The sequence below is a fragment of the Octopus bimaculoides genome, chromosome 6, assembly GCF_046866305.1.
Source record: "Octopus bimaculoides isolate indiv1 chromosome 6, ASM4686630v1, whole genome shotgun sequence".
In the NCBI taxonomy this organism is placed as follows: domain Eukaryota; kingdom Metazoa; phylum Mollusca; class Cephalopoda; order Octopoda; family Octopodidae; genus Octopus; species Octopus bimaculoides.
Window position 1 is genome coordinate 7,609,333 of NC_142933.1, and position 26,054 is coordinate 7,635,386.

Here is a 26,054-nt window from a genome sequence, read left to right on the forward strand (position 1 = left end):
ATCAGAGGCTAAGTAACAATACCAGCATCCTGTAAATACTAGGGGTCCATTTCAATTTGGGACCGCATTGTTATGAAATACAGTACTTGATTGGTTCTCTCATTTACTTGGATATGTGATTCACTCTTTGCAGAGATGCAGATATTCTTCGCAAATGTGGCCGTGATGCAGTGCAGTACCTGTCATTTCAGCGGTACCTTTTGGTCTACCTCTGTGTGATATGTACCCTCTCAACTGCTGTTGTGTTACCTGTTAACTTTCAAGGCAATCTTGGTAAGTATGAACTAAACTGTACAATTTATATCAGAAATAAGTAACTACAATTTTGAGAAGACTATAGTCTGTAACCTGTACTAACCAAATTGTGTTAGTGTTACACAAAGTTCTATGTAGTATGAAGATATGGTTGTTTGTAATGTGATTTCAAACCATGCCAAGATCAAATTTGCTTTTATTCTTCTGGGATTGATTAAATAAAGTACCAGTAAAATACTAGGGCTGATATAATCAACTTACCCTCTTGGCTTTTAAGATATGTATTAAGATTTACTTTGTATTTATTTTGTTTTTATAATTTTCAGTTGGTAATTCCACTGATTTTGGCCACACAACAATTGCCAACGTTGATTCCAGGTAAGGAATATTTCCCAGCATTATACTTATTTGAATATTAATAAATATTCATTCATATTAGTAAGTGTTCATAAATTAATATACATTTTCTTAGTTCTTTTGTGAAACTTTTTCTCATGAAATACACTGGCTGTGTTTCCATTTATTCTGAAAATAATTTGGAAAGCTTTATTAAAATAACCATTAAAAACTGATGTTTAAAACTTTATTTAAAAGGTAATGAAACTTATGATTGAAAATTTTAATTTAGTATTCTGGAACCAAGGACTGTTTTAAATAGCTTAGTATCAGAAAGATTTATAATAGTTATGTTGTTTTTTCTTCCAGTTGACTGTACCATACATCTAAAATATTTCATTGAAATCAGTTGACTGTATAGCATTAAATATACATTGGTATCTTCCAAGATGGCAACTGGAAGTTATTTCTTTCAGTTTGAAACCTAAGCAGTTCTTTTAGTCTATTCCACCAGTGTACAGTCTCACATGTTCACTTACTGAATATCCCAACACTATTTTGGCAGGTTTATTTTGCTTATGGGGTTGTGATAATTACTGAAACATGTTACTGAAATAATTAAAATATTAGTCATTGTTTAATACTGTTATTTTATCGCAACATTATATCTTCGTTATTTACATTATTTACATTTGACGGATATTTGTCCTCATCTTGTTTGTTGTTAACACAACATTTCGGCTGATATACCCTCCAGCCTTCATCAGGTGTCTTGGGGAAATTTCAAACCTGGGTTCTCATTCCTAAGGTATTTTTCGATATTATTATCATTTAGGTCACTGCCTGGAATCGAATTTGGAATCTTGGGGTTAGTAGCCCGCGTTCTTAACTACTACACCATATGCCTGTGGGCAATTATGGAGTGAATTTTTGGGGCTTATAAATCTAATATTTTCCTATCTTTCATATGGCGTAGTGGTTAAGAGCACGGGCTACTAACCCCAAGATTCCGAGTTCAATTCCAGGCAGTGACCTGAATGATGATAATAATAACATTGAAAAATACCTTAGGAATGAGAACCCCAGGTTCAAAATTTCCCCAAGACACCTGATGAAGGCTGGAGGGTATATCAGCCGAAACGTTGTGTTAACAACAAACAAGATGAGGACAAATATCCGTCAAATGTAAATAATTCCTCATCTCTTAAATATAGAAATGTATATAATATACACACACATAAATACACTACAGGCTTCTTTCAGTTTCCATCTACTAAGTCCACCTACAAGGCATTGGTTGGCCTGAGACCATAGTAGAAGACACTTGCCCAAGGTGACACACAATGAGGCTGAACCCTTGTACTATAGACTCAGCAGCCAGGAAGCAAACTGCCTGCATCTGTAGATAACTTGCTCCCATCTGTTTCAGGGACCCTACAAAGGGATCATGGACACTGCTCATCCACTTCTCACTGAGCCATAAAAAGTGAAAAAAAAAAATCAATGGGACTGAACCCCCCCTGCCATTGTTGGATACCTTTGTCGTTGGATTAATTGATTGATTGATTCTATTTATAGCATTAGGATTTAAGATGATTCACTATCAATCTATTATTTCTCTGTATTTTTTGTTTGTTTGTTTTTCAGTTCCCAATTGCTTTGGATCCATGTTCTTCTTGCCATAATCTACCTAATGATTGCAGTATTCTTCATGCAACATTTCTCTCATAGTCTTCAATTTGAAGAAGACGATCAGGTAACAATTGAATTGAAGTACATCATATAAAACAACATAAATTTAAAATTATAGTTTATTTTCCACAATATGTGTAGATATTTGTTTTATATATATATATATATATATATACATATAAAGTAATTAAGATTCAGTTGAATTAGGTGCTTAAGTTGAAGCACCAAGTCAGTCCAGTATTATCCACACAGCTCAAAGTAAGGTGAATAAAGTCAAAATAAGCAACAGAATATCAAGTAATAATGCAGTACAACCATTTCAAGCAGCTCTATTTAATTGAACAATGCAATCACTACATCAATTTAAATACAGTACTATCTTCAGTTGCACAAAAAAATATATGGAACTTCAACAAGTAGGATACATTAATATAATTTTTTAAAAATATTTTAACAGAGCAAAAAGATGGAAATTGTTGTCTGTTTTTTTTATCTTAGCCATTCTTGCTACAATTGTGACAACACGAATTTCTTCCACCTTCACCCAGACCTGATGAGCCCAGATTTTGTTCTTGTGGGGATACCTGAAAGAGGGGGTTTACGTCAACAAACCGGAAACCCTGGTGCAACTGAAGGAGAACATCAATAGAGAAATCAGAGAAGTGGGGTCTGAAACTCTTGAGGGTGTTATGGTGCAAATTTTTGGAAAGAGCATGGGTGTGCAATCCCGAAAATGGCTGCCATTTAAGTGATGGCATTTTTCATATGTAATGTAGTGGTGTTGCAATATTTGACTTGTGCATAATAATTTCCATTATGTCCTTTATATTGGATCAAAATTTCATGCATTTATTTGTAAAGTTAAGGAAGTTATCAAAACTTGAAACCAATCAGTGACTTTTGGGACACCCTGTATAATCAACTGCTCCCTCTAATGTTATTTATTAGGATTCATGTCAGTTTTAAATTTTGGCACAAGGCTAGCAATTTCAGGAGAGGGGGCATAAGTCATTTAAATTGACTCCAATGCTTGTCGGGTACTAATTTCATGGACCCTGAAAGGATGAAAGGCAAAGTCAGTCTCAGTGGGATTTGAACTCAGAACATAAGACAGGTGAAATGCTTAGTGGCATTTCACCCAGCATGCTAACAATTCAGCTAGCTTGCTACTTTTAATAAGGATTCCTATTAATATTATTTATCCCCGGGTCAACCTTGATTAAACAAACTTATGAGTGAGGGCAATCTAATTATAACCACTGTTGTCTTTTTAGGTTGTCTAAAATACATAATGCATTTGTTTTTATTTATGAAGGTAGGGTTATATTGGAGGAAGATTTGGCTTCTATTTCTTGCAGATTGAACAAACATATTCCTTCTTTGGTTTCTTGAAAATCAATGGAGTTGTACTCTGAACTGATTTAGAATTTTCTATAGAAATTTATTCCCTTAACTTTTTTTAAACCTTCATACCTTTCCCTTTTGATGTCAAATCCAAAATCTGTTCAAATATTTGATTCAGAGGGAGGGACCTTAAGGCAAATATATATGGTTACCATGCCAAAATGGATGACTGGAGCCTGGTGCAGCCCTCTGGCTTGCCAGCTCCTGTCAAACTCTCCAACCCATGCCAGCATGGAAAACAGATGTTAAATGATGATGCTAATACTTAACCAATATCTGGCATCTCTTGTGGCTCAATGGATTCTTTGAATGTATTTAGTTATCTTTCCTTTGTGGCATATCCATAAGTAGAGAGATGGTACTAGCACTTGCTTCTGGAAGCAGTCAGACACGACAGAGACAAAGGCACTGTCTCAACAATACTCTCAACCAATCACAGAAAAGGCCAACCATAATTAACATGTAACTGCAGCGAAAGTATAAACAAATATTAGGGGTCAGAAGAAATTGGCAGATTGTGTATTTGTGTATCTGTAATGTGGAAAACCATATTTTGCAACCTTATGTCTTTATTAGAAGTTAATTTAATGAAAAACAAAAGAACAATTTCTAATATTTTCACTAAAAGCAAAAGCACAAACTTGTATTGGAAGTAATCTGGGTAGACTTGTGTGCATCATATTATGCAAATTGTTACATATTCTAACAATTATATATTCTAGAAATAACATTAACAAAGAAACTAATTACCTCTTTTATACCTAGCAGCATTTTTTGACAAAAAAGAAAAAAAAATTGTTCACAACTTGGTGCAGACATCTTTTGTTTTACATATAACATGTCCTGTTAACCTGTTAATGTATAAAGTTTAATTAAATCTCTATTTGATAAAAGCCAATAGAAATGTTGGTTAGCTTTTCCAAGTCATGGTTTACATTATGTAGAGAGAGGGGGAGAGAGAGTTAACATAAGATATACAGGACAAGTGCACTTAAGGAGTAAAAGAACACCACACACACACACAGTGAGAGAAAGAATCAGAGACAAAGGAAGAATAGAGTGAATAAATGATAATGATTGTGGGAGGAGTTACACCAATGAGAAATCTTTTGATTTTATTTTAAAGTAATATTTTTCGTTTTTTAAGCTCTACGAGATTTGACAAAATTTAATAATAAATTATTGTATATGCACCATATTTTCTGATATTACTCATGGTGGTAAAAATGTACTTCCAGAGTTATCCATCACATGAGTGATAACACTCTACAGTGGGTGTGTGTGTACATATACATCATCATTGTTTAACGTTTGCTTTCCATGCTGGGATGAGTTGGACGGTTTGACTGAGGACTGGCAAACCAGGAGGCTGCACCAGGCTCCAATCTGATCTGGCAAGGTTTCTACAGCTGGATGCCCTTCCTAATGCAAACCACTCCGATAATGTAGTGGATGCTTTTTACACGCCACCAGTACAGGGGCCAGTCAGTCGGCACTGGCATTGGCCACATTTGGATGGTGCTTTTTACATGCTACCGGAATAGGAACCAGTCAGGCAGCACTGGCATTGACTACACTCGAATGGTGCTATTTACAGGCCACTGGCATGGTAGTCAGTCAGGCGGTACTGGCATCGACCATATTTGAATGATGCTTTTTATGTTCTGCCGTAGAGTGTTATTTGTTATATGACAGGCAACACTGAGCAGGCTGTTCCGTTGATCGGATCAACTGGCACCCTCGACAACATCAACAGTATACAAGACTAATTAAAACCATCTCTGCATATTGGCACCGACATCTCTTTTGTCACCATTTAGTTCATAATTTTGTGTTTGATTTCTTTTTTTTTCTAATTTTCTTTCTAGGTTTCCAAGACTTTGATGATATCAAATATTCCAAAAGATAAATGTTTCAAAAGCATCGTATTACAACATTTTCAGTGAGTATTATTATTATTATTATTATTATTATTACTTTACGTTCTGAGTTCAAATTCCGCCGAGGTCAACTTTACTTTTCATCCTTTCGGGGTGGAGGGGTGGATAAATTAAGTACCAGTTGAACACTGGGGTTAATGTAATTGACTTAGCCCCACCTTCCTCAAGCTGCCCTTATGACAAAATTTGAAACCATTATTATTATTAGTAGTAGTAGTAGTAGTAGTAGTAGTAGTTGTAAAGTACTTATGTAACTAGAATTGATGTAATTAACTACAACCGGTCTCCACAGATGTGTGGGTTTGTGTATTTTAGTATTTCATTGTAAAACTATTGAAATAGAAAGTTTTTTTTTTTGTTTTTTTTTTTGAACACATGATTCTTCAGTGTAAAATTGGAGAAGAATCTTCATTCCATGTTAATTTTTCTTAATTTTAATTCCAAACCCCCTAAAATAACATTCAAATTTCTTTGCCAACTCATATTTTAAATATTTTGCAAAACCCAGTTGAAATACGAGTAGCTGCTTCCAGATGCCTGGTTCTTCGGTGAAAACGAGAAATAAAAACTCTCTTCACTTCTTTGACCATCTTTCCTTTAACTCCAATCATATTTTTGGATTAAAAAAAATTGATTTTTGTAATTTATCTGCATTGCCCTTTCCAGTGCCTTTTTTCTTCTTCTTCATTATTATTATTATTATTATTATTATTATTTTAATTTTATTTTTTATTAAAGAGAGTCCTATGAAGACATTTCGATTCTGGACATTCAGTTTGCCTATGACATCACAAAACTTGTTAAATTGGACTCAAATCGGTAAGTTGATTAGTAATATACTCTAAATTCAGTATTTATGTTTGTTGGGTTGTTTTGTTTTGTTGTTGTTGTTTAGCCCTGAGTATCCCTGATGCAACAGCCCTCTGATCAATCAAATCGATTCTTGTTTTAATCTGACAGATGTATTCCAGTCACGACCATCCTGTCATATTTTTTAAAATTTAATTACAAATGTCTCTGTGATAAAAAGTGTAAAATATGTTTTATCACCATTTAAATTTTTATTTCTTTGTTTTGCAGTTATTTTTACTGCAAGTTTAGTCTGTTTGTGAAAAAAAAACCCCAAAAAAACTTAATATTTGACTTTGGTTTGTTGCAGGCGAAGAGCTCTGGAAGCTAAAGTGAATTCAGAAAATGAATACCATAAAACTGGTCAAAGACCTACCCTTCGTCCATACCACTGTGGTCAGTTTTGTTGTTGCTGTAATAGATGTGGATGTCAAAATGTGAGGAGCAGCTAATTTTCTTTTCCTTATTTATTTATGTTATGATATTTATTATTTTTTTTTTCATCTAAAACTTTGCTCACCAAAACAAACCAGTTTGTTACCTAAAATATGGTTATTAATAAAGGTTATTGTGAGTTACAAATAATTTAAACCATTATTTTCACAATAAAAGTATTTTATAGTCCTTTGTGAGTTGTCCGGTCACAGTCAAATGGTTTTGCTTTCATAGAATGTATTAAGAATAAGAGCAGCACCTACTCAGTCAAAGAATCTTGTCTTCCAAATTACTTGGTGATCTCACTAGTGCCAGTGCCACAAAGGAAGCACCCAGTACACTCTGTAAAGTGGTTGGCATTAGGAAGGGCATCCAGCTGTAGAAACCCTACCAATAGAGGCACTGGCACTTAACACAATCTTTTGATTTGTCAGATTCCATGCCAGCATGGAATACAGATGCTAAATGATGGTGTTGTATATGTATGTATTCATGTGTGATTAAAATAACCATCATGTCTGATGTCCTACTTTGTATTTAACCATAATCTTCAAAGTTCAAATCACTGTTTGTCTCAGGTCGATGCTATTGAGTACTACACAGAAGATGAAATGAGACTAAGCAATAAAGTGGAGACTGAAAAAGTTTGTGCCTATCAACGACCCCTAGGAATGGCCTTCCTCACTCTTGCTACAGATGTCATGGCTGAAAAGTAAGTTAACATTCGCAATCGTTATCATTTAACCCTTTCGTTACTGTATTTAGTTTGAGATGCTCTGTGTTTCTTTCAATTAATTTTAAATATAACAAAGAATTTAGTAAAACAACTTAGTTATCATTAAGCCAGTGTTAGAAACATAAATTGTGACTAAAGTTTGGTGGAAGATTTTAATTGAAAACTTATGAAAACAAGACATTTGTACTACACAGCCAGGGGTGGTTTCATCTGGGTTGGTAACAAAAGGGTTAAGATCTGTTGTTCATGCTGGCATGGGTTGGATGGTTTGGGGGAAAGGATTAAGTCAATTACATTGACCTCAGTGCATAACTGGTACTTATTTAATTGAAAAGATGAAAAGTGAAGTTTAACTCAGAACATAACAGCAAACAAAATACTGCTAAGCATTTTGCCCGGCATGCTAATGATTCTGCCTTCAATAATAATAATAATAATAATAATAATAATAATCCTTTCTACTATTGGCACAAGGCCGGAAATTTATGTGCTAGTGCCATGTAAAAACCACCTGCCAGTGTCACATGTAGAACACATGTTGGTCCCACATGAAGAGCACCCATACCCATGCCACGTGTAGAACACCCATGCCCGTGCCATGTGAAGAGCACGCATGCCAGTGCCATGTGAAGATCATGCATGCTGGTGTCACATGAAGAGCTCGCATGCCTGTGCCACATGGAGAGTGCCTGTTCCATGTGAAGAGTGCCTGTGCTATATGAAGAACATGCATACCAGTGTCGCATAAAGAGCACCTGTGCCAGTATCGCATGAAGAGCATCCATGACTGTGCCACATAAATGGCACCTATACCTGTGCCATTTAAAAGCACCCAGTACACTTTGTAAGGCGGTTGGTGCAGCCCTGCAGCTTACCAGCGCTTCTCAAACTGCCCAACCCATGTTAACATGGTTGTCAATTGGTGAGTATAGATTTGCAGCTAATTAAAACATTTTGAAGAAAATTAGTTACTTTTTTAACAATTATTTCGATTGCTTTCATTAAGAATTTTAATTAAATTTTCTTAACAATAACTAATGAAGATGATGGAAACTTTTCATGATGGAGATGCATTAAGTTTCAGTAATTGTGAATTAATATCCTTCTTTTGTTTCTAATATTTATTAGAGTACACCAAGATTTCCAAGCTGTTTGCCAGGGAGTTCATAATTCAGCTGTATCTAGTGTTAGTGAAGAGATTGGTGTTGGCCATTGGGAGATCTCTTATGCACCTTCACCTGGTAACATTTACTGGTAAGGAAACACACTTGTCCCTTTTTTTTTCTTTTTCTTTTTTTGATCAGGTACAAAATTGCTTTAACTTTATAAAAGTAAAATCATTAATTTTGTTCATTTCTACAATTTTCGTTTGTTACAATTTAACTCAATGTTATCACATACATTTATTTCTTTATTGCCCACAAGGGGCTAAACACAGAGGGGACAAACAAGGACAGACAAAGGGATTAAGTCGATTACATCGACCCCAGTGCATAACTGGTACTTAATTTATCGACCCTGAAATGATGAAATGCAAAGTCTACCTCGGCGGAATTTGAACTCAGAACATAGTGGCAGACGAAATATCGCTAAGCATTTCGCCCGGTGTGCTAACGATTCTGCCAGCTCGCCACCTTTTTTTTTTTTTTTTGCCAAATAATAATAATTTGAAAAATTATAATTTTCTCATACAATGGTGATTGTGTAGATGTTCTCACCCTTCAAACATCATCATCATCATTTGATAATAATATATAAATGAATATGAGACAAGAAGTACTTTCCTAAATTATTTCACTTTATTTACATTCTTCAAACACAGTGTTTAAATTCCTAAAATAATTTGCATTAAAATTCCAGTTGTTTTTGGCATCTCCTCTCATATTTTAGGGTTTGCCAATCCAACCGTGCTGGCTTCAATTTTTCCATCGTTCTTCTGATGGAATTCTAATTTTGGATGGCAGTCAGTTATCATCATTTAATGTCCATTTCCCATGTGTTGGTGCCATGTAAACTACTGGTGTCACATAAGATGCACCTGTGCCAGTGCCACATGGAGAGCATTTGTGCCACTGCTGTGTAAAGTGCACCAATGTCAGTGCCACATTTGAGATATTCAGTACACTGTAAAGTGGTTGGCATTAGGAAGGGCATCCGGTCATAGAAACCATGCCAAAGCAGACAACTGGATTCTGGTGCAGCTGACCGGCTCCTGTCAAACCGCCCCACCCATACCAGCATGGAAGATGGATATTAAATGATGATAATGCATGGCTTACACATAAGTTATACAATGATTCCATGAGCTATACACCTCCTCCCTAGTATTTATGTAATCTTGTTTTGTTTTGTTTTTTTTCTTTCTAGGGAAAACCTCTCCATTCCTGTGTGGAACTGGTGGCTCCGAGTGATCTTAATCAACGCAGTTCTTACCGTACTTCTATTTTTTCTTACTACACCAGCTATCATTATGAACCAACTTAATGAAATTAATTATCAGAAAGCTTTTCATGACTTACATGTAAGTGTGCAATCTTGATCTCTCTGATTCTCTCTCTCTCTCTCTCAATCTTTCAATCATCTTCACCATTCTTTAATGTTTTTTCCCATGCTAGTACATGGCATGGGCAGGCACTACTTCCCTGTTAACCTTCTTGTGATACTGCTGCGCATTTTATCTGTCCATAACTTGCAAATCCACTCGCAAGGCTTTGGTTGGCCCAAGGGTAAAGTAGAGAACACTTACCAAAGGTGCCATGCAGTGGAATTGAACTTGAAACCACTAAGCTTTAAATTATCATGATAATTAGAATTAAAGTTTTCCTTACTATGAATCTGTTTTTGTGTTTGTGTTTTTAGATGCATCAATCAGTTCAGCTGTTCTATGCCTGAATGTGTACACTGCCCAAGGCTGTACGTGAACTCAGATCATTTATAATGAAAGGAGGAGGATAGATATCCTAATTATCATCTCAACCAATTAGATATATTCAATTATAAAACCAAAATAAAAATATTTATATAAATAAACTCTAATTAGACAATGTTTGTGTTGTATTTTCAGAATGAGTTGTTGGTACAGTTTGTCCCTACATTTCTTATATGGATATTATCGGCTATTCTACCTATAATTGTCTATTACTCAGACCAATATATTGGCTACTGGACGAGGTAAGATGTATTTCTGTCTTTTTCTAAAACATCCACTTCTACTTCTGTCGTATAACATGTCACCATTTTATTCAGTTTCATGTGGTGACTCAGTTTGTTAGAATTAACCACCAGATATCCTTCAAATTACACCCTAGAAAGACATTTTGGATATTGTAGTTCTAGATCAGTGGCTCCCAAAGTGGGGGCAGTGGAAAGTTCCAAGGAGGCATTGAAGATAAGTGCGGTGATAATGGGACAGCGATTAATGTAAAAATTGGGGTGATAATGAGGTGGTGATTCATGTAAAAACAACAAAATAATGGGTTCATTAGGTTAAATTTTGTGTGTGAAATACAGTTGCTTTGAATTTGCTTCAGAAAGAGGTTTATGCTTGTGAGGGTTAGTTGGGGTGGGTGTGCTAGCAATGTGGCCTAGGTGTCAAGGGGGCAGCATCTCGAAAAAGTTTGGGAACCACTGTTTTAGATAGACTCTCTGAAAATAGATGGAATGATATCTTGAGTAAATATTTAATGAACCAGGGATGACCTGGGATGAAACAAGCTCTTGTAATAAAAAATGATTCTGTATACAGGGGTGGGCAAAAGGGGATGTATAGTTGCTTAATATGAGTGCAATATTCTTTTCATTTCTCTATTTCCTTTTTAGGATAAGAATTCTATGTACTTTGTAGTAAAATAATTATTCCCAACTATTTAGAAAAGAAATAGAAAACTGGAAAGCACATTCCACTCATAATATGCAGCTGTAATATGCCTACTTTTGCCCACCCCTGTATCGGTGCATTTGAAATTTTCAAAAGCATCCACTTATCCTTCTTTCCCTTTCTATTCTTGTTACTAATGGCTCTGAGTCACTGCTTTTATTTGAGTAACAAGACTTATATTTGGCTGAGTTTTCTCACAATAAATATCTTTATTCTGTGTTCCAGGAGCGCCGAGCACCATGCTGTGATGAGAAAAACTTTTATCTTCCTTGTATTTATGGTTCTGATATTGCCTTCTTTAGGACTTACAAGGTATAAAAAAATTGTCATATTGTATTTTGATGCATTTGTCTCCTCTTGCATTATCTGTGTTGTTTTTGTGCCAGGTTGTTTGATTTCTATCTCTTACTAACTTTTGTAATGCGACTATATCTAATGCTTTCCCTATTAGCACTCTGTTTTATTATGATTTATTCCATAAATTTTGTTTTGTAATATCTTTTTAATAAACTATTTAAATAAAGATGAGTCAACAATGTCGAACACTTTATTCACACTACATTGTGCTTCATTGCTGGTTACTGCCATATTTAGTTTATTATTTAAATCGATCACTCAGCCTGGTGCTGTTTTGCACCCAAGTTGACTTTAATCAGACAAACACATGATCTTCTGTATTCTTACTATGATCACCTCATCTTTTTTGTATATATGACCCCTTGCTTAATGTGTCCTTACATTTTCCAGACAGCAAGATGTGTTTGTCAGAGGTTTAACTGCTATTTCTAAATGGCTGAATGACCATTTAAAAGTTCCTTCATTATCTTGCTGTTTGGGGAATGTATCAATAAAAGGCAGTTTTGGTATCAAATAATTCCATCTTCCAATGTCCTCAAAAATAGTCAGAATTTGTATTCCATATTCTACACTTTGACACATTTCTATTGTCGGTACCAAGTATTCTTCATCATCATCATCATCATCATCGTTTAACGTCCGCTTTCCATGCTAGCATGGGTTGGACGATTTGACTGAGGACTGGTGAAACCGGATGGCAACACCAGGCTCCAGTCTGATTTGGCAGAGTTTCTACAGCTGGATGCCCTTCCTAACGCCAACCACTCAGAGTGTAGTGGGTGCTTTTACGTGTCCATAAGTTTTCTTCTCTTCTGTTTCAGTGTCAAAGCCTTACTTGAATGGGCTGTAAAAGACAAACAACATCGTTACAGATGGCAGTAAGTAATCTTAAGTCTTTGTCCTTTTGTGTCCCTAAAGCTCCCCCCCCTACTGCTCCTCCACCTTCCACATCATTCTGTTATGTTTTCCTTCCTAATCCACACTTATGTCTCCTACCTTACCCCTCTCCATACTGCCCAATTAGTTTCAAGTGCTTTTAGTTGAGTCCACTCTGCTAAAAGCATTTGGACCAGGTTTTGAACCAGACGAGCCAGGTCTCTGCTTCCTACTGTAGCTATGTTTCTTCCTCCTTCTCATCTTGGATACCCTGGACTTGGTCATAAATATTGCTGTTCTTCTACTTAAATGATGAAAAAAGAAAATAACATTCATAGTCTTTCAAAAAGTTGTGAGCTGTTGATAATCTTGATGTTGTTATTTTTCACAGGTGTATCTTTGTGTCTGGAAATGGTGCTTTTTTTGTAAATTATGTGATAACATCAGCATTTATTGGTACTGGTTTGGAGTTGATGCGCTTCTCCGAACTATTCAACTATGGCATCCGTATAATGTGTGCTCGTTCTACAGCAGAAAAAACTGCTGTGCGTAAGGTGAGTTGGTTTTGTTGCATTCAAGGTAAACAATTGTGTTATGAAACACATCTATTCATAATTCTATCTTAATAAACAAAACCAGTTTTATAGCAATTAAGAATCATTGAAATAATTAAACGAGGAAGCTTCTACATGTTTGCTCAATCCACTAGAAATAGCAGCCAAACATCCCTCAAATCACACTCTTCTGCCTTAAAATATGAAGGACACTTTGAGTATTGTAGCATGGAAGCAAGAAGGCAAGATGTCCAAGTTCCACAACTCTTTACTGAAATAGTGAAATTTGTTTTGTTTTATTTTCCTATAAAATGTCTGTGTGCAATAATTTGTAGTGTGACCTGTTTAATGCCAGTTGTGAGGTTGTCATGTCTGAGAGTTGTTAAAATGTGGGCAGTGAATTGCCAGGATTGGTAGAGCATCGGACAAAACGTGGTAGAAATAGCAGCCAAATTATCTTCTCGTCGCATCCAACAGTTTTTATAAAAAAAGAGATATTTGATAATACAGTTCTAGATACACTAAAAATGAGACAAAATAGTTATGGCTAGAATGTCCTGGGGTTGACCAGTGGGGTAGGGGCTAAAGAGGAATCTGTGTATAATGAAAATATTAATCAGTCCTGTTTCTTAAATCAAAATTCTATTTTCTATTTCAGGCTGTTATCTGGGAATTTCAGTTTGGTTGTCAGTATGCATGGATGCTATGCATTTTTTCAGTGATAATTGCTTACAGTATTCCATGTCCAATGGTGACAACATTTGGTAGGTATTCATTGGAAATATTGTGTATAACTTTTGAAATTTACTATTGGAATTAAAATATTAATAATATCTTACATTATTAGTGAACACAGCTTAGAAGAAAAACTTACATCAACCCTTTTGTTACCAACCCACCTCAGACTATCCTTGATTCTATAATACAAATTTCCTGTTTTAAATGATATGATATTAAAACTTTCCATCAAAATTTCATGTTCATTTATCTTCCAAACTACATTAGATAATAATAATAAAGTAGTTGGGGAGAATTACAGCCATGTGTTGAGAGGAATTCTATTCTTTGGGGTTTGGATAATTCACCTTTGGAAACATGGGTGTTTTGTTCAACATCCTTAAACATTCAGGGACTTTTTGAGCAGGATAGGTTACTCGACCTGAAGAAAATTCTAACTGGGTCCCACCTGCAAGGTCATGCACTGTTTATCTTGAAATGAAATCACCCTGTCATGCACATGTGGTTGTGATGCATGTGCCTGGTGTACCCTTATCAGACGGGTAATCATGATGGGTATATTGAGCTTCATATATTTGTACCCCAGTGTCACTTTGATGGCATGCACTTCTCTCTCACTCAATAATAATAATAATAACAAAGTTTTGTTGTCTGAGGAGAGTCATATTGCCTTAATACCTAACACACTCACAGGTTCAATTTCCACTCATTTATTACTTATATATATTTTTTCTACTAAGTTGTTAGTTATTTTCAAAATTCATTGTAACAAAGGCAATGTTTTTCAACAGAATATAAGAAAAGAGTTAAATATTACAGCTTTAAGAATCTCAAATCAAATTTAGAAAAACTGAGAATAATAGGACCACTGTCTTCTTTATTGGTGCTTTCTGTCTCTTCTTGTTTCCAGTAAGCTGTACTGCCCCTGGACACTATATACAATAAGCTGATAATTGTTTTTAAAATAAGCAGGGAAAAAGTTACAATTAAATTAAGAAAATATATGAGAATATAAAAATGATATGGAATTTCTTATGAAATATATTTTGTTGCCATCATTTGTTACTTGTTATTGTTCTTCTGTTTCAGGTCTAATATATCTTGCCATGAAACACATGGTCGATCGCTATAATATATATTTTGCTTACAAGCCATCTCGTATCAACAAACACATCCACACAACAGCCGTGAACTTTGTTATAGTCTCTGTAATCTTACTCCAAATTGTTATAGTATTCTTCACAGCACTACGTCTAAGTAAGTACTTTGATAATTCTCTCATTAATATTACTAATTATCGCAAAGGAGTGATCTGCTCCAATGGTAGAACACCTGGCATGTGTGCAGGAAATGCAGTTTTGAATCCCACGGAATTCCTTTGATTCTTATTTTTAAGGCAGCAGGCTGGCAGAATCGTTACCATTTCCGGGTGAAATGCTTAGCAGTATTTCGTCTGTCTTTATGTTTGTCATCATCATCGTTGTTTAACGTCTGCTTTCCATGCTGGTATGGGTTGGACGGTTTGACTGAGGGCTAGCAAGCCAGAAGGCTGCACCAAGCTCCAATCCAATCTGGCAGAGTTTCTACAGCTGGATGCCCTTCCTAATGCCAACCACTCCGAGAGTGTAGTGGGTGCTTTTTACATGCCACTGGCACGAGGGCCAATCAAACGGAACTGGCATCGGCCATGCTTTGATGGTGTTTCTTATGTACCACCAGCACGGGACCAGTTCGCTGGCACTGGCATTGGCCACGCTCAAATGGTGCTTTTTATGTGAAACTGGTATGGGTGCCAATCAGGCGGTACTGTCATTGGCCATGACAATGACTTCACTTGCCTCGACAGGTCTTCGCAAGCGCAGTTTATTACGTTTTGAGATCAAATACCGCCGAGGTCAACTTTGCCTTTCATCCTTTCGGGGTCAATAAATTAAGTACCAGTTGCGTACTCGAGTCGATCTAATCGACTGGCCCCCTCCCCCAAAATTTCAGGCCTTGTGATAAAGGAGGTTAAAGAATGACGTTAGTAACATATTTATTGCTGTGAGTGTGTGGTAGAAGAGAGAGAGAGAGAGAGAGAGAGAGACAGACAGACAGACAGACAGAATGAAAGCGACAGAAGCAAGGAGAGATGGACAGAGTAAAAGGGTGATGAGAGATTTTGTGTAGTATATACTTCAAAAAGGAACATGACCACATTGTCAAAATAAACTTGTGCTCATGAGGGCAGTATCTGCAAATTTCTCTTTTTTTAGTTCCAAAAAGCACCTAATTTGTGTGAGTTGTTTTTTTTTTTTTGTTATAAAATGATCCTCTTTTCTGCAAATAGAATCTGCATCTTCTGTAGGCTGGTAGCAGGAAGCTGGTGTCAATGTACAGCATCCTCTCATTTGGTTTGCAGTAGAGTCTGTATAAACTTGTAGCTCAGTTAAGTGTTACATTTTAAGAAATGAATTACAGTTAGATTGGTCTCAATAGTATCCTTTGAGTCCTAGGGAGTCAAGGGATCACTTTTTTTCTGAGTTTGTCCTGGGCATGCCCATCACACTTCTGGGGGTGGTCAAAGCAGGTTGAATGGAATTTCTTATCTAGGATATCGAATTGAAAGAACTAAGCTGTTGTGGGCTTGAACTTAAAACCTCATCATTGTGAAATGACATTCTTAATCACACACACCTGCCAGTGTTAAGAAACAGGTATGAAATATGTGGTTTTGGTTTAAATTGATAGGAATTAGATGACGAAACATTTAATGTTATGTTTAGATTACATGTGGTGAAGTGGTTAATTATGAAGGCGGAGAGCTGGAAGAATCGTTAGCACTCCGGGCGAAATGTTTAGCGGTATTTCATCTGTCTTTACGTTCTGAGTTCAAATTCCGCCGAGGTCAACTTTGCCTTTCATCCTTTCGGGGTCGATTAAATAAGTACCAGTTACGCACTGGGGTCGATATAATCGACTTAATCCGTTTGTCCCCTCTGTGTGTAGCCCCTTGTGGCCAGTAAAGAAATAAGAAGTGGTTAATTGTGCAATTAATAATTCTCAAATCACTCATTAAAATTACATTTATTTATTCATTTCTTTGCATTTTTCTCTCCTGTTTAGCGGATACATTTCAACCGACATTTCTCTTCTCACTGGTTGCTCTGGTTTTCACACTCCTCGTATTCTTTGGTCGTATCAGTTTTGGCTGGTTTAAAGGGCTGACACCAAACTATAAGGTAAGTTTCTCCTACAAACAGAAAGAAATAAGTTGTTTGTCCAGACAAAAACAAAAAAAAAAATCCAGAAAGCATTTATACAAATTATTTTCTATTTAAAAACATTAAGCTCCTATGCTTTCCAAAGGCTTTGGTTGGTCCTAGGCTATAGTAGAAGTCACTTGTCCAAAGTGCAGCACAATGAGATCAACCGAAGGTCACAGAGCGGTGAAGTTAATAATCACACAGCCTTCACTGGTAAGCAGAATGCTGCAAAGAAACACTAGCAGAATAATTAAGACGTTTGAATTCTAAATAGATTGATATTTGAATGATACATTGACTTCATAGAAAGACAAACCTAATGGGCTCCAAAAAGTTCTCAAAAAGAACTCAATAAGCATCCAATGGTGCTCAGAAATGGTTATTTAATAAAATATTTTTGAAACATTCAAAATTGACATTTGAAAAAAAAAAAAAATGGAAGAAAAAATACTAAAAATGTAAAGACAATTTTAGTCTTAGCAATCTTTTGTCAGGAGATTTGGTTAATGATGAGAAATTGCTCAGACTTTTCAAGAATCAACTTTTAGTTTCCTCAAATTTTGTGTATTTGAAGAAAATTTGGTTAGTGAAACAAAAAGTCTCCAATAATATTTAATTCCATTCTGGAAAAAAAGAAACAATTATGGTACGTTGAAAGCATTTTTGAGAAACACAATATATTAGAAGTGCAACCCTATTCTCTAAGGCTTGTGATGGATTCTGATCGCTTGCCAATTCCTTCAAAAGTTCAATAAATATTTGGGATGGGAGCCATATTCTGTTACAAGATTACTTAAAATTTTCATTTTTTACAATTCCATAAGAGTTTCTTTTATATACCACTTACCAATTTCTTCAACTGTATCAAGTCTAGCAACTTGAGAATTTTGTATTTAAGATATTCCTGTTAATTCTTTGATGATTTTGTTCTTCAGGTTTGGTATTCTTCCTGGATATGTAATGAACCAGGCATTACAAAACACACTTTAAAAGCATTCTGAAAGCCACGCATCATTACACTATATATACATTATATATATATGTGTGTGTGTATATAATTGAAAAAAATGAATAGACATGGCTTTTCTGGCAATTTCTCCATTTAATAATTAGCTTATAAATTATTAGCTGTTGATCTATAAACACCTAATTTATAAACATCTAATTATTAAAAAGGAAAAATGATCAGAAATGCCATTTTCCATCCATTTTTTTTCAAATATATAATATTGTAGCAAGGACTTTTTATTTCAAATTCTATCACACATATATATATATTTATCATATACACTCACATAATACACGTTTACGAAGGTGCATGGTACCTCAGTGAACACAGAAATAAATACATATATATATCGTAAATACATCTATACCAATAAATGTGCTGTTATTATATATATCTACAAATGTATACAATTAGCAATCTATATATAATCATATACACACATATATCCTATATACATCTATAGCTGCATGTGTACCACAGTTATCAATATATGTTTGTTATTTCTTGTTCAACAAGTTACAACTTGAATCAACAGAGGAATGTTTATATATGTGGCTATCAATGTTTCATTAATGATGTATTATTTAACCAATTGTCTTGTATGTATTGTATTTGTGCTTGCTTCGTGTATTGGTTTTCGTGCTGGCTTCAAATACTCACCCTTGTCTTTGGCTGTCTTCATTCTCAATGTGCCGCTTTCTTATACTTTCTTCAAGACTAATGCTTCCCAACATTTCTTTTTATATGGTCAGCGTAATTTAACAGATTACTGATATGATCAAAGAATCTGATCCTATATAATATATTACAGCAAATAAATATAGATACTTTCCTAATCTTAACACACACACACACACACACAGAGTAAACTCTTCTTAAACCCTTTTTGCTTCTTTCTTGGTTTTAGAACAAAGCTATACCAGACTGGCTTACTGGGTGGGGGTAGAGACACTGGGGACTGCCATTTACCCACAAGTCAGAGCTAATGCAGTGGAATCTGCTATCAAAGGTTTTCCAGTTATGACCATCCCAACAAACCCAATATATGCATATAAATTACGATTAAACCGGATGAAATATGTCACAGGGAATAACATTTTTATGACCGCCCAGCAGTAACTCTATTGAGCTGAAAAAACGTCAGTGATTGGTTGAAATTACAGAAATACGACAACTTTAACATGGAATAACTTGCGAATTCCTTTTTTTTTTTTTGTTAAGAAGACTAAGTAAAAGATGTTTTATATGACACATTCTACCAGTGTCCCAAGTTTCAAAGTGTTTCGTTAGTATTTCGTTAAGAAAATACTGGTGCCCCCATTTTAAAATAGATCCTATGTATGTACACATATGCACACACACACACATGTGTATAAATATAATGTATATTTATCTCATTCAATGATAAATAGCGTTGATAGATGTAAGTACCAGTGAAAAAGCTGATAAATGGGTGTTTAAACAGTTTGTCTTGAATATTCTGTGAGTTCTACAAACATTCCCTTCTCTCTCTTGTCATCAAAACTTCAATGAATCACAGACTGGTCCATTGAAAACCCATAACAAACAATGCTGTTCACAGGATGTAATATAAATAAATAACCCTCCGATGAGATCCTAATAAGGCAGAAACATGTCCAGAGTTATTTTCTGTACTTGCTGGAAAAAGAAAATGAAAACAATTTTAGTTATTGACAATGATTTCTAGTTAGATTTTTATTGCTCCCCTCATTAGTTGTACCAGATATATTAACGCTAATTTCACTGTTGACTGACCAGATTCATAGCCTTGTAATTTAAGTGGAACGGTTTATTTTCAAAATCCAAATCCAAGATCATCAGAGATTTGACTTTCCAATAACTTATTCACCACATTGTGATCCTTGCATGGAAAACTGATTTCAGTCTTTGGCACCAGAATGTCAGTGTTTTTAATGGTTTTGTGATAAATTTGGTCCTCATGTTTGTGTTGTTATTTTTTTTTCTTTTTGACAATTCCAGAGGAATGAAAAGTATTGTAAAATCAAGAGTGTGTGTCATGGATGGAATTAAATCTTGTATCTCGTTCAGCATGTCACAATGACCTATCCTCTCTGTTTGTGTATAAAATATTGGATTGTCTTTTAAAAGAGTTTGAAGACCAAGTCTTGTAGAGAACTGATGTGTTTCTTTGAAATGTATTTTGTTAGTGATATTCCTTTAATCAACCCTGGAGGGGATGAAAGACAAAATCAACCCTAGTAGGATTTGATCTCAAATGAGGACAAAACTAAAGGCTATAATGAGCAAATGAGTGATCCTTTATATGGTTTTTCAGTCTGCTAGAAATAGCAAGTAAATGTCCTTAAAATCTTACCATATTTTCTTTAAATATGACACATTCAATATTGTAGTTGTAAATACATTTTGTTGAAAAATGACAGGTTGGACATGGGTGGGGTGCTATTGATCTTAGGTTTACTCATTCAGGATTGATGTGGAACCGAAATGGTAGCTAATGCTCAACATCACAGCCTTTGTTGGTATGAAATATTGGTTTCAAATTTTGGCACAAGGCCAACAATTTGGTGTTGGTGGGCAGGATAAGTCGATTATATCAATGCCAGTGCTCAACTGGTACTTATTTTATCAACCCTGAAAAGATGAAAGGCAAAGTCAACCTCGGCAGAATTTGAACATAATGACTGACGAAATGCTGCTATGGATTCTGCTAGTTCTATTGCCATATTGGTATAAAATATTAAAAGATAATGTAGACCAAAGATGTTTCAGTTTAAAGCATATTTGATGGTTAATATTTGTGAAAAAAAAAAAAGGACAAAAACAGCAAGAAATGTTTTCTAATTCCCCTAAAAACTTAAGATTTTGAGGGTTTGTATTGTCTAAATCTGAAGCAACTAATTCACATAAAAAGTTGTATCATATATGATGTAGTCACCGGAGGAAAAGCAGTGTCCATGAATCTTTTTAAGGTTCATGAGATTGGTAGGAGAAAGGGAGAAATTGTTCTCTAACTGAAGATCTGGCCTTGTAACAGTGAACCCTGCTAAATGTACCCAATGTACCAGGCCAAAGGGTATTAAACTAGGTGACAGATCAATCCCTGTGATGGGCTTTTACGTTGTGTCTATACCAAATTTAACTGACAAACCTTTGGTCAGCCTGAGGCTATAGTAGAAGGTACTTGCCCAAGGTGTTGTCATGCAGTGGGACTGAACCTGGAACCTGTCCTGGTGAAATGAGCTTCTGAAACACACAACCATACTTCTTCACTCTAAATAAAATTATTCCAATTTTAGAGACTGATGATGCCCTCATCATCATCATCTTTTTTTAATGTTCATTTTCCATGCTGGCATGGGTTGGATGGTTTGACCAAAGCTGGCGACTTGGACCAGGCTCTAGTCATATTTGACTTTGGTTCTATGGTTGGATGCTTTTCCTAATATCAACCCCTTTACAGAGTGTGTTGGGTGCTTTATACATGGCACCAACACAGGTGCACCTTATGTGGCAATGGCACTGAGGCACTTTATGTGGCCCCAGCACTGGCATGGATAATATTTATGTGGCCCCAGCACCATCATTTCAAATGCAAAATGCTGTCTTTCATTTATTTATATGTATTTATCTATACACAAGTCTGGGTAACCTGCAGGATGATCTTCAGGGATCAGAGGTACCCAGCAGTGAATCATCGATCAGCGTCAGGGAACAACTGTAGAATTTATTGACTCCAATATTTTACTGGTACTTATTTTCGCAAACCACAAAAGGGCAAAAAGCAATGTTGTCTTTTGCTGAATTTGAACTCAGACCCTAAAGAACCACAATTAAATACTAAAAGGTCATTTGTCTTATTTCATTTATCTATATTAATTAATATTCAGGCAAATATCTAATAAGTGAAGAATATGGTCTTGTAGTCCTATTGTTTACCTCAACCAATAATTCTGATTCATTGTCCACAACATTTTTTTTTTTTCACCATTTCAAATAAAAATAGAATTAATTTAACAAATATTACTTTTTAATTAATCAAGACTGTCGTTGGTAATTAAATCTCTATTACGGCATTTTCTGTTGATTATTGGTGTCTTTTGTGGAAAGGCTGGTGCAAGCTTTTAATGGAGTTTAGTGCATCTGCATGGAGTTGGTTCATTTAATGGAGTTGGTCTATATGCATGCCTTGAGTCCTTTCAGCTGCATGATGACAATTATCCATTACCATCATCTTTTAATCTCACTTGTAACATCTTTTTGATGTCTCTTGGTACCCTCCTTCATTCTTCTCTTATTTTTCAACCTCTTTAAGCGTGCTCCAACGGATTCAGATGATGAAGCATTGTACCAGGTATGTAACCATAGTTCGCCACTCCCATAAATACACGCATTTATATACAATTCTTTGAAGGATTTTGGGTCAGGTTTCATTAGATAAGCAATTCACGGCAATATAAATAATTTATTTCATGGTGATTTTGCACTAACATTTTCTAAATCCTCAGTTTTCTCATTAGGTGTATGGTTTATTTTATTTCAATTCTTAAAGCATTATTAACATATTCATTCATCTGAAATGTATTATCTTCTATTTTTTTTTTCTCCAAAGTTACACCTTACTACAGTGACTTCTTTCTGGGACACCTCAAAAATTTCTTGTAGGGTTTTGATTATTATTATTATCATTATTATTATAGAAACTTATTCATTGGTTCTATCTTGGTTTTCATGTTAGTGACATTGTCCTTCCATAGTTTTGTTTTATCCTAAACTGTACTTTAAACAAAACATTTATCATTCACTAAATACTTTATTTCAACTTCACTGTCACTTCAAAAATATATAATCGATATGAAAATGTGTGATCAACACAACCAGATTGTGTTGTATTTCTAATGGAAATGTAATTTTGTGTTTCATTCTTATCTTACCAAGATTCATCTGCAATTAACATTATAGAAGGAATCTTAGGAATTTCACTGTTAGATTATCATAATTTATTAAGTGATGTAGATTAGATTATCATAATTTATTAAGTGATGTAGATTAGATTATCATAATTTATTAAGTGATGTAGATTATTATATTATCATAATCTATCAAGTGAAGTGGATATGATTGTTAGTCAACCTTTTGATCAAAAGGTCTGTTCAGACTTAAATGATCAGATCTATGCAGTAACAACAATAACTTGTTGACCGTTAGACACTTAGTGTGACTAATTTAGACATATTAGAAATATTACTTAACATTTATATAATAATGGTTAGTCCACATTACTTTGTAAGAAGTATAGGGCTGATTCCCCAGTTTCTCTTGTCTATATATTCCTTCCTGAATGGGATGCCAGTCCATTGCTGGATTACTCCTTTTTACCAGTTGAGTGGACTGGAATAACATGAAGTGAAGTGTTTTGTTCAAGAACACTATGCACTGCCCAGTCCAAGAATCGAAACTGCAATCTTACAATCAGGAATCCAACACTCAAACCACTATGTCATGCACTGTCATATTTATATAATACAATAATCAATAGTCTTGTGTTAAAGTGGATGAAATAAATGATTATTTCAGATTCAATAAAATGTTGGGAACTCCTCATCATTTAACATCCATGTTTCTCGGGACTCGGAGTAATTCAATAAATTACATTTATAGAAATATGTTCAGAAAATTACATTTATAGATAGGAGAGTATGGTAGTTTGCTTGAAGCATTGTGTACTGTTTGTAAAGAATAAAATGTTTTGAATGACACAACAAATTCACTATAATACAAACAATGGACTGTAAGAACTGTTGTAATTTAATCATTCATTGTCTGGTTATAGTCCACTGTTTGTATTATAGTGAATTTGTTGTGTCATTCAAAATATTTTATTCTTTACATTTATAGAAGTATGTTCAGAAAATTACATTTATAGAATTATATTTATAGAAATATGTTCAGAAGATTGCTTAATTACAATTTTCAAATATTATTTTATTTTCAAACTTCTAATTGTCATAATTTACTTAAATTGATATTTTTTTCCCTAATTTGTTTGTTTTTAAATCAGTTTAACCATTAAGGATTCTCCTTTTAAATCAGTTTAACCATTAAGGATTCTCCAGCAGAACTTCCAAACTGAATTTCACAAACTCTTGGTTATTTTATATTTTTATTGTTTTTCTGTTGTGTTTTGTTTTGGACATTGGTTCTTAGCCAAATATTTGGTGGCAGCTTGTTTCTGGTTGCAGTTTGGTGCTGTTAGTTCCTTCCTTCATCAGTTCCATCATCAATTCCTTGAGACCACTCATATCTTCTAGTTTCCTTCTTCATATCCTCACAGAAAACTTATGTTTATATGTCCTACAAATTTCAGAAGCAAATAAAGGAATACTGCCAGGGATTAATTAATACCAGGAATGTGACAACAAATGAATACAAAGACACAATGTTCAATGATATAAGTGCTAATAATATTGTAAAAACTACCATTCAAACTTGGTGACATTTTCTGTTTTCTTCTCCTATGTATCATTTTCTCTATCATAGATATTCACATATGTGTTCTCTCCTGCACACATTCTCTCTCTTTCTCTATTATATATTTGTCTTGGCTTTCTGTCTTGTTTGTGTGTTCTCTCTCTCTCTCTCTCTCTCTCTCTCTCCTTTTATTATTCCATTTATTCAGCCATAAATCTTGTATGTACCATGAATCATTTCGATACAGAATCACATCAGAAAATAATACACTCCTTTTTAATACATCTACCAAAACATTAACTCTTATTCTTCAATACTTAAAATATTTGACCTTTGGACGTTGGGCCTCGCAGAGGCAATGACGGAAGACTGAGATCACTGGAGATATGCTGTGACTGCGAAGACCCGGCAAATAAAGTGAGTTCACAGCTGTAGTTGCCAGCCCCAGCCCACTCAAAAGTACCTTGGATTATAGGGCGACATGCTGTGCTTGAGGAGACCTATTCAGTCAAGTACATCAAAATCAAATGGAAATTGAAGGGCATCCAGATGTAGAAACACTGCCAAATCAGACTGGAGCCTGGGGCAGCCTCCTGGCTTCCCAGACCCCAGTCGAACCGTCCAACCCATGCCAGCATGGAAAGCGGACGTTAAACGATGATGATGATGACCAGGAAGTGGACAAGAGCCTCATCTTTCTCTCCTTTGAACATACCACTGTTAAGCTTTTCCAGGCAGCTGGGGGTATGGGATTGACTTCATCAAGTTATTGTACATCTTGAATCTTCTACTTCCCTACTGCAAATTACTTGGCTCAGAGTATTTCAGGCTGGCAAGGGGAGCCACTACATGATCACTTGAGTTGCTAGATGTAGCAGCACACATATCTTCTCAAATCTCGCTCTACTGTCTTCAAGAGAGAAAGTAACAAGGTGATATAGTCTTGTAGACATTACCATCATCTTCATACTGGCATGGTTGGATAGTTTGACAGGGTCTGACAGGTCCAAGAATTACATCCTGCTCCATCGTCTAGTTTAACAGGGTTTCTATGGCTGGATGTCCTTCGTATTGTACTGGGTGCCTTTTTTTTTTTTTTTTTTTTTTTTTTACGGTACCAGCACTAGTGAAGTTGCTATGCAGCCTGCAAGGCTACAAACCCCAAGGGATGCAACTTTACCTTTAGCAACAAGGGGTTAAAGTAGAAGGGAAGGGACCGGAACAGCAGGTTTCTAACTGTAGATGGGTCATATGACTACTCATATTAGGAGAGAAGGTGG

General features: G+C 35.2%; 1 protein-coding gene across 8 annotated transcripts in view; it reads left to right on the forward strand.

The window, feature by feature from the left end:
* Positions 1-26,054, forward strand: part of LOC106873756 (mechanosensitive cation channel TMEM63B) — an 84,905-nt gene that overhangs the window by 54,694 nt on the left and 4,157 nt on the right. For 4 of the 8 annotated variants that reach the window (XM_089353370.1, XM_089353372.1, XM_089353373.1 and 1 more), the window contains 17 exons: positions 134-273; positions 582-633; positions 2,239-2,347; positions 5,556-5,629; positions 6,366-6,446; positions 6,787-6,913; positions 7,490-7,623; positions 8,776-8,901; positions 10,015-10,168; positions 10,712-10,818; positions 11,750-11,836; positions 12,703-12,759; positions 13,149-13,311; positions 13,970-14,075; positions 15,139-15,306; positions 17,155-17,270; positions 22,619-22,657. In XM_089353370.1, coding sequence (XP_089209496.1) covers positions 134-273; positions 582-633; positions 2,239-2,347; positions 5,556-5,629; positions 6,366-6,446; positions 6,787-6,913; positions 7,490-7,623; positions 8,776-8,901; positions 10,015-10,168; positions 10,712-10,818; positions 11,750-11,836; positions 12,703-12,759; positions 13,149-13,311; positions 13,970-14,075; positions 15,139-15,306; positions 17,155-17,270; positions 22,619-22,657 — 1,840 coding nt within the window. The remainder of the gene's footprint in view (positions 1-133; positions 274-581; positions 634-2,238; positions 2,348-5,555; positions 5,630-6,365; positions 6,447-6,786; positions 6,914-7,489; positions 7,624-8,775; positions 8,902-10,014; positions 10,169-10,711; positions 10,819-11,749; positions 11,837-12,702; positions 12,760-13,148; positions 13,312-13,969; positions 14,076-15,138; positions 15,307-17,154; positions 17,271-22,618; positions 22,658-26,054) is intronic. The other 4 variants (XM_089353375.1, XM_089353374.1, XM_089353376.1 and 1 more) reach the window with 1 other exon arrangement.